We start from the raw sequence: 10000 nt of genomic DNA, 5'->3' as shown, positions 1-10000 counted from the left end.
TGTGGGGGAAAAAAATAAATAATCAAGAACACGGCTATTAACTTCGGGACAGAATCCCTCCACTTCCAGCTGCAAGGACCCAGTAGGTTTTTACAGCAGCCCCAAATCCCCTAAACATGCCGAAATGGGAATATGACTCAAAATGGGAAATCCATCCTGGACCTTCTCCGACGCTCTGGAAGAATTCCGTGCAGCCTGGTTAAAACGCAGCCGCAGAGTTTTCCCATAAAGCGTGACGGAGGCTGAGAGCCGACGAGCAGGAGCAGACCTGGCGACCGGTGAATGAGGCTCAGAGCAGCAGACCTTGGCGACCGTGAAAAAAAGGCTCAGAGCAGCAGACCCTGGCGACCGTGAAAGAGGCTCAGAGCAGCGGATCTGGCGACCGCGAGAAGCCGCTGCGTTTACGCGGCGGACAGGAATCCTGCCAGACAGCGGCGGAACGGCGGCGGGTGATCGATGAGGTGAGGCGTTCCGGAGTCTCACCGCCGCAGACGCCCTGAATTGATCATCGACGTTTAAACATGAAGTGACACACGCAAAAAGGGCAGCTGTGTGAATACGGTCGGAAAACACGAGGAAAAGGACGCGGATTCACGGATGGACACGCGGATTAGACAGACACAGGGAAAGTCAGTTTCACCTCAGACCAGGTGAGGAATTTCAGGTGAATCTCTAGGTGCCTCTAATAAGGAAGGCAGTAAATCTACAGAATGAAATCAGAAAACATGGGTCTATGGTACCATAGAGACACGATGATCCAACTACACATGAATACGAGAAACTGTAGAGAGAAGAACTATAATCAACATATTTAATTAGCAGCCAATATATCCACAGTTGCACAGACTGAGCAACTTTTCTCTCTATGGTAGTACAGAGACTGATCAACATTTATAGTGGCGCTGTCACAACAAATTCTATCCCCCCTTACTAAACTTATCCCCTCCGGCGTCACGTTTCCGGTTCCGTCTCTGCAATGACGTCAATCATATTTGTTTACTGCTGTGTGTGTAGGCTCTGCATCGGCTAGCTAGGGATTGCTTTTTGTGAATATGTAGTGCTTCATATGTAATATCTAGATTATTTATCTGCATTGAACCACGATATAGGCTATATCTAGATAGCTAGGAATAAAAAACAGCTATGGCTTATCTTCCTAGTTAGCGAGCGATCTATCGACGGATAGATCTATCGACAGATCGCTCTCTAACTAGGAAGATAAGCTAGCTAGCTGTCTCGCTAGCTATTGTATATTATAGATATTATTTTGCTAGCTGGGGAGCTATCGTTAGATGTTCTGCTTTTATCTACTCCCCTAAGTTACATATATGTATTGCTGAATGGTTTGCTATCCGTTTCACTAACTATCTAGCGGTACTGATATTAGTCCGCCGAGAGATAAGCACTAGTTAGCTATCTCTATCGCTATCCTAAACTGTTTGGAAAATGGCAATTTATATGTTTCGCTAACTTGCATACACCGGACTAAATAAATGCTTATTGACAGAGTAATGACTAAGTGTATGACGTTCAAACTGACACGCTAGCCAGTTGACACTTCCGTATGCATCAGGGGAATCTTAAAAAATTCCATCATAGCAACCAACGGATAAAGCTTGGCAACCACGCTGTCGACTTGACGCTAACTTACGTATGAGGGGAACGTAACTGGAAACCGGAAACATGACCCCAGAGGGGATAAGTTTTGCAAGGGGGATAGAATTTGTTGTGACAGCATTGATGAGACAGACACATGAAGCTTTATATCTGTGGTAGCATAGACACAAATGAATCAACTCTTGACCACAGAGGCAAACTGGTAATCCTGTGCAGAAATAGTTTCAGAAATAAATACTGTGTTTGGGGAAGAGTACTAGGTGGTTTGCTGTGAATCAGAGCTACCTCTTTTCATCAGGATTACAGCCCAATGCACTCAGAGCATGAGATGAGAGAGGAGGGAGGAGTGAGAGAGGAGGGAGAGAGAGAGAGAGAGATACGGAGGTACGGGTCTCCTCAGCAAGAGTACACTAAATGGGACAAGCATCTGACAGAAGCCCTGCATGCAGAGTTCTGAAAACATATTAAAGATATCAAAGTGCATACGATTTCCACTCCTGATAAATTTTGAAACAGAGCAGAAAAATTCTGGATGAACCTTAAAGCCAAACCCCTGTGATACTTCTCTATTTAAGACACTTCAAACCCAAGAGCTCAGTTCAGAAAAGAGCATTCTCAGTCCACTCGTTCTGAAACTAACAGCGAAAATGATAAATGGGCCAAAATTGGCTCAGGAGGTAAGAGCAGTCGTAGCAGTTGGAGCGTTGCTGGTTCGATCCCGCCCTGGTGTGTCAAAGTGTCCTTGAGCAAGGCCCCCTAACCCCCAAAATGCCTCTGATGAGCTGGTTGGTGCCTTGCATGGCTGCCAATCACTGATTGTGTGTGTGTGTGTGTGTGTGTGTGTGTGTATGAATGAGTGAAAGAGAAGCATTAATTGTGCAGCACTTTGGATAAAGGCGCTATATAAATGCTGATCATTTACCATAACTGCTAGCTAACTCATAGCTAGCTAACATAACTGCGTTTCCAACCACTGCTAACCACACACTCATCAGACTACACTAAACAAAAGGTCATTTTATTTTACAATGGAATTATCATTCCTAAAATAAATATGATTATATTGTAGCTGATATTACCATTTTTGCTTTTTAATATCTCCAGTAAATGATGGCAATATGGTGGCAAAATAATATGACTCTAATCATTTGGCAGCACTATACCTACAGTAAAGTGCCAGTAAAGCATATTTGAATTTGGATGTTAGTAAGATAAAGAAAGGGGGCAAGAGAGAGAAGAGGGAGAGAGAGCGAGAGACAGAGGGAGAGAGAAAGAGAGGGAGAGAGAAAGAAAGAGAAGAGAAAGAGAGAGGGGAGGAGAGTGGAGACAGAGAGAGAGAAAGAGAGACAGAGGGGGAGAGAGAGAGAAAGACCGAGGGAGAGAGCGAGAAAGAGACAGAGCGAGAGAGAAAAGAGAGAGGGAGAGAGAGTGGGAGACAGAGAGAGAGACAGAGGGAGAGAGAGAGAAAGAGACAGAGGGAGGGAGACAGAGAGAGACAGGGAGAGAGAGAAAGAGACAGAGGGAGGGAGGGAGAAGAGAGACAGAGGGAGAGGGAGAGAGAGAGACAGAGGGAGAGAGAGAAACAGAGGGAGAGGGGAGAGAGAGAAACAGAGGGAGAGACAGAGGGAGAGAGAGAGAGAGACAGAGGGAGAGACAGAGAGAGTGGGAGAGTGGTACTCGGGGGGCCCGAGGATACATTTTTTCAGCTCAAATGCTCTTATTTATTTTCATTTTTTTCTTTTCATTCCAGGCACATTCAGTGCTAAACCAACTGTGACTGGATTCTGACAGGAAGAGGACATCTGAGTCCGTTTGGACTGAAACTACAAGCTCTCTCAGATCTGAGTGAACATTTCACTGTTTGTCAACAGGAGAGCAAAACTCACCATCACTACTTATTTTACAATGACAGTTAAAAAATAAACGGTATAAACCAGTCAATTAACTGCCATTAAAAAGCCCAGTGTCTGACGCGAGTGTAGCGAATAGGGACTACATTTCCCATGATGCTGTGTTTCTCAGTTACATAAGTGAAGTTATTGCAGCATGTCCAGAGCATCCTGTCTCCTGACTGAACAAAATTAGGCAACATCCTGAAGCAGATATTATTCCCTGAGGTACAATAGGTAATTTCAGACTTCAAACGGTTAAGAGAGGAATTGCAGCAACAAACACCTTCAAACCACAACAGTGTTTATCCCCACCCCCTTCTCTGTGAACGCGCTGACTTTCTACTAATGAGCTTCAATTATTGTACAGCTAAACAATGTTTTGGTACAGAGTGTCGGTCCCGTCAACTTTATATTTTGAAACCTGAATTTAAGGACTATACACACAGCCAGAGGGTGAGTCAACATGTCAGTGAGCCTTTTTCAATGATAGGAAGGTCTTGTAACAATATTTTAACACTAAAATCTTACCTATTGTACCTTTAATCAGTACAAACACAGATATATTGTATTGCACTTCAGCATACTTCAACACAATTTACATAAGGAATGTGGTCATAGATATGAAACAACAAGCTTAAAGAAGCACAAACAGGGATGGTGTGCGAAAGATAGGGGGCGCTGTTCCGATTCATTTCTCATTCGTTTTTGATCACGGGCGAAATTAAGCGGACGTTCAAAAATGTTTCCCGAAGCAAGTTTTCCGACCTGCGGCCATCCCACAGGGATTTTTTCACCTTTCCTGCAAACTACCAAGCATTTCAGAGGCTAAGTGTAATCCAGTGCACGTTCAAACGAGTTCATCGCCATGACGACCCGAGTGTGTTTGTCAGACCGCCGGCTCCTCCGCCGCCCCGCACTCACCGAAACGTTGTAGATGGCCATTCCCACCGCCCGGTGGTCGTTGATCTTCTCCGTGGAAACCGACTTGGTCTCGTAAGCCAGGAATATCCCCAGCAACAGCAGTAGACCCTTGTAGCCATAGACCACTCCTGTGAGATGCGAGAGACAAACTCAAGTTCATTATTAGCACAACCACACAAAAGCATAGCATTGCAAAAGCAATCACTCACAACTAATGCAAATCGATCGTAATAATATTATGATATTAATCTTCACTTATTTTTTCTTTATTCTCCATTTATTTCTTTTAATAACCAGCCATTCGTACTCACAAGCCCAGAAGCTGGCTGACAGACAGACAGACAGACAATGAGGCAGACAGATAGATGAGACAGGCAGACAGACAGAGAGACAGACAGATAGATAGAGACAGGCAGACAGAGACACGATTCAACACTCGCAAAAGAAAAAAAAAAAGAGCAAAAGAAAGAATGAGACAAACGGGGGGGGGACCATGAATATGTAAGTGTTATTTTCACTGGGTGAGACTGAAAACCTCTTCTGCAAGTGAAGGCTTGCGTATGGAAATACAAGAGAGAGAGAGAGAGAGAGAGAGAGAGATAAACAAACCCAGACAGAAAGAGGGAGACAGGGACAGGCTGGCAGGCAGAAAGAGAGTCAGGCGGAACGAGGGGAAGGTCAGAGAGAGAGAGAGAGAGAGACGACACGAGACGGAGATATAGAAGGGGGGCATAGAAATAGACAGAGCTGGACAGAGCAAGCCAGCCTCCACTACCCGAGGCCAACAACAGAGGCACAGCTCCCAAAAATAACACACGTCTGCACAAATTCCCCTGCCAGCCACCCCTAGATACCCCCACCCACCCACACACACACACCCCTCCCACACACCCTGCAGCCCTAAGGCCCCCAGTGATCTACATTAAAGATGTTCTATTGCGACCAGATGGTCAGAACCAAGCATTCCCTTACCGATGCTCTAGAGCAGAGATGGGCAATGAGGGACGTATCTGTTTCTGGTTTTTTGTGCCAAATTCTGGCCTTAATTACAAAATAAGCCCCAACTTTTACGCGGTCTGACATTTCCGCTGCATTTCTTGATAAATGCACGAATGACAGCTGAATACATTCTTGTGTCCCTATCTGAAATGATTTGCTGTGTTCTAATCTAGGAGTGATCCAGTGTTAGTGTGTGTACAGCAATTAGCTCATTTAGCCAGGGTAACTGGTGGAAACCAAAATCTGCTTCTACACACCGGCCCCCCAAGACTAGATTTGTCCACCCCTGCTCTATAGTAACCAGATGTTTCAGCTCTTGCATGCTGTAGCAGATTCTCTATAGTAACCAGATGTTCAGCTCCAGGATTCTCACACAGATTCTCTATAGTAACCAGATGTTCTCTCTATCTGACAGACAGACAGATAAACCTATTTGGGTACGAGTCTGTATACTGTATGTGTACATCTATGTTTATCTGTTCATTTTGTATGTGTTTCTTTCTGTGCTTGGGCAACACAGGATCTGGTCATGAAACGTTTTGAATGTTGAATTTGAAGTTTAGTTTGAAATGCTGTTGTTTACCCAGCCAAGTGTTCATCTTCTCAGAGCTGCAGTGCTCCAGGAGGGCTGAATCAGGACGTCAAGGTCCCCCTTCGGCGCCTCCCTGGGTGAACTTCTGCAGAGAGAGGAGAGGAGAGAGAGAGGGAAAGGGGAAAGAGAGGAGAGAGATAGGGAGGAGAGAGGGAGAGAGGGAGAGAGAGAGGGAGAGAGATGGAGAAGAGATGGAGAGAGAGGGGGAGAGGGAGAGAGAGGGAGAGAGAGGGAGAGAGATGGAGAGAGAAGGAGAGAGATGGAGAGAGATGGAGAGAGGGAGAGGAGAGAGAGGGAGAGAGGGGGAGAGAGAGAAAGAGAGGGAAAGAGAGAGGGAGAGAGGGAAGGCTGGTCAACTCGACATCATCACACTGCAATTACACATATACAACATGAAAACATTACATTTATACGTATACAGCCATACCACATTACAATTAAACATACACATAATCACATTACATTTAAATATATGCACCATGGTAAATGGCAGGGATTTATATAGCGCCTTTATCCAAAGCGCTGTACAATTGATGCTTCTCATTCACCCATTCATACACACACTCACACACCCAACGATTGGCGAATGGCTGCCATGCAAGGCGCCGACCAGCTCATCAGGAGCATTTGGGGGTTAGGTGTCTTGCTCAGAGACACTTCGACACAGCCCGGGTGGGGGATCGAACCGGCAACCCTCCGGCTGCCAGACGACTGCTCTTACCGCCTGAGCCAATGAGACGACTGCTCTTACAGCCTGAGCCAATGAGAAGACTGCTCTTACAGCCTGAGCCAATGAGACGACTGCTCTTACAGCCTGAGCTAATATCGCCCCTCACCACATTACAATTAAACATAGACAAACTTATTACATCACAATTAAACATATACCTTACCACATTAGATTTCAACACATACATTAAAACATTCAATTTAAACAAATACAACATTAAACATACATATAACAACCGTACCACATTACATACTAAGTAATTAGACAACAAATAAATATGTATACAACGTCACAAAACAAATACAAATATAGAATAAACATTACCACAATATACAAATACAACATTATGAATACCTATTTACCCACCTACCTGTATCTTATGCACATCACTGCAAAGAGAGGCCACATTACCACATTACATAAGCACACACACGCACCTCGATAGTGACGTGCAGAGGATCCACTATCTGCCAAATCATGAGGGACAGGATGTCGATGACCAGCAACACCCCCACGGTGGCATAGAGTTTCCAGGGCTCCAGGTGCTGCTGGGATACAGGAGGACGCGACCGTCAATCTCATTACTATCAGCAAACACAATCCTCCGGTCTGTGAGCCGCGGTTATGAGCTATTGATTTCTCCCCCGTCTCTGTGACGGCTGGATTTGAGCGATGATTACCAAACACCAGAGAGATATTGATTTCAAACGGAAAGAGGAATGACACTTGACAAGTACCATATTAGGAAGAAAACGGCACACATCATCATCCAGTGCTGTTCATGGTAGGCTGTCCTATCGCAATCTATCATCTTCCCTTCCCTTGAGTTCAACACATATACTGCCTTTATTTATTCCCAGAAACACTGCGCTGATTTTCAATTTCCACACTGACACCCAGGCTTGAACGCCAGCTGTAAGGCATTAACGAGCGGTGATAATAGATCACAGTTGGCAATTAAAATAGCTGCACTCCTACTGGGGGGAACTGCGCTGTTGGAGACATGGTCTTTCAGATGCGCTGTTGGAGACATGGTCTTTCAGATGCGATGTTAAACCTAGGTCCTGAGCCACTGGAGGTCCTGACTCGCGCTGGACATTCCTGGCTAAATTCACAACCTGCCACCTAATCTTCCCCTGGTATAATTAGGAGAAAATTGTTCTCGCCCTCTCTATCTCAGCTGGTGTGTGGTGAGCATTCTGGTGCAAAATGGCTGCCTTTGTATCACCTTAGCTAGTGTGCTACACAACAGGTGAGTTTCCCCCTCATCACTGTTAAGTGCATTGAGTGTCTAGAAAAGCCCTGCATAAATTAAATGATCTATCTCTCTATCGGTATATCTATCAATCTATCCATCTATCCCCTCTGGGTCTTGCTGTCCCACTTACCTTTCTCTTGTCCTTTTTCTCGTCCTTCTTGGTGAAGACGGTGTGAACCCACCAGATCTTGGTGAACATGCTGCCGTACGCCAGGCTGAAGCCAAGGCCCAGCAACCACAGCCGGAACTAAAGCACAGACCAGACGAAGATCAGCAACCACAGCCGGAACTAAAGCAAAGACCAGACAAAGATCAGCAACCACAGCCGGAACTAAAGCACAGACCAGACGAAGATCAGCAACCACAGCCGGAACTAAAGCACAGACCAGACGAAGATCAGCAACCACAGCCGGAACTAAAGCAAAGACCAGACAAAGATCAGCAACCACAGCCGGAACTAAAGCACAGACCAGACAAAGATCAGCAACCACAGCCGGAACTAAAGCAAAGACCAGACAAAGATCAGCAACCACAGCCGGAACTAAAGCAAAGACCAGACAAAGATCAGCAACCACAGCCGGAACTAAAGCACAGACCAGACAAAGATCAGCAACCACAGCCGGAACTAAAGCAAAGACCAGACAAAGATCAGCAACCACAGCCGGAACTAAAGCACAGACCAGACAAAGATCAGCAACCACAGCCGGAACTAAAGCAAAGACCAGACAAAGATCAGCAACCACAGCCGGAACTAAAGCACAGACCAGACGAAGATCAGCAACCACAGCCGGAACTAAAGCAAAGACCAGACAAAGATCAGCAACCACAGCCGGAACTAAAGCACAGACCAGACAAAGATCAGCAACCACAGCCGGAACTAAAGCACAGACCAGACAAAGATCAGCAACCACAGCCGGAACTAAAGCACAGACCAGACAAAGATCAGCAACCACAGCCGGAACTAAAGCAAAGACCAGACGAAGATCAGCAACCACAGCCGGAACTAAAGCACAGACCAGACAAAGATCAGCAACCACAGCCGGAACTAAAGCACAGACCAGACAAAGATCAGCAACCACAGCCGGAACTAAAGCAAAGACCAGACGAAGATCAGCAACCACAGCCGGAACTAAAGCACAGACCAGACAAAGATCAGCAACCACAGCCGGAACTAAAGCACAGACCAGACGAAGATCAGCAACCACAGCCGGAACTAAAGCACAGACCAGACAAAGATCAGCAACCACAGCCGGAACTAAAGCAAAGACCAGACAAAGATCAGCAACCACAGCCGGAACTAAAGCACAGACCAGACAAAGATCAGCAACCACAGCCGGAACTAAAGCAAAGACCAGACAAAGATCAGCAACCACAGCCGGAACTAAAGCACAGACCAGACGAAGATCAGCAACCACAGCCGGAACTAAAGCACAGACCAGACGAAGATCAGCAACCACAGCCGGAACTAAAGCAAAGACCAGACAAAGATCAGCAACCACAGCCGGAACTAAAGCACAGACCAGACGAAGATCAGCAACCACAGCCGGAACTAAAGCACAGACCAGACGAAGATCAGCAACCACAGCCGGAACTAAAGCAAAGACCAGACAAAGATCAGCAACCACAGCCGGAACTAAAGCACAGACCAGACGAAGATCAGCAACTGCAGCCAGAACTCAAGCACAGACCAGACGAAGATCAGCAACCGCAGCCGGAACTAAAGCAAAGACTAGAGGAAGATGAGCAATCACAGCCGGAACTAAAGCACAGACCAGACGAAGATCAGCAGCTGCAGCCGGGTTAGGGTTAAGGTTAGGGTTAGAGGGTTAGGGTTAAGGAGACGGGGCGGTTTTGTTACCTGGCAGACGATGGGAAAGGCGGAGCGCTGCACGTGCAGCCCGTCGATCCCCAGCGCAAACACGGCCGCCAGAGCCAGCATGCAGCCCACTGCCGTCATGTTATTCAGGTAGGGCTGGGAGTTCTGTATGTAC

The 10000-nt window shown here is 46.2% G+C and overlaps 1 protein-coding gene across 1 annotated transcript in view; it reads right to left on the bottom strand.

Annotated features, from left to right (window-relative positions):
* gabbr1b (gamma-aminobutyric acid (GABA) B receptor, 1b) overlaps window positions 1-10000 on the bottom strand; it is a 16872-nt gene that overhangs the window by 4734 nt on the left and 2138 nt on the right. Inside the window, 6 exon segments of the mRNA XM_061256063.1 lie at window positions 4431-4558; window positions 6013-6054; window positions 6057-6103; window positions 7187-7299; window positions 8140-8256; window positions 9868-9995. Of these exon segments, the coding sequence (XP_061112047.1) occupies window positions 4431-4558; window positions 6013-6054; window positions 6057-6103; window positions 7187-7299; window positions 8140-8256; window positions 9868-9995 (575 nt within the window).

This window comes from Conger conger, chromosome 9 (genome assembly GCF_963514075.1).
Source record: "Conger conger chromosome 9, fConCon1.1, whole genome shotgun sequence".
Classification (NCBI taxonomy): domain Eukaryota; kingdom Metazoa; phylum Chordata; class Actinopteri; order Anguilliformes; family Congridae; genus Conger; species Conger conger.
This window is presented reverse-complemented; position numbering and strand designations above follow the sequence as displayed.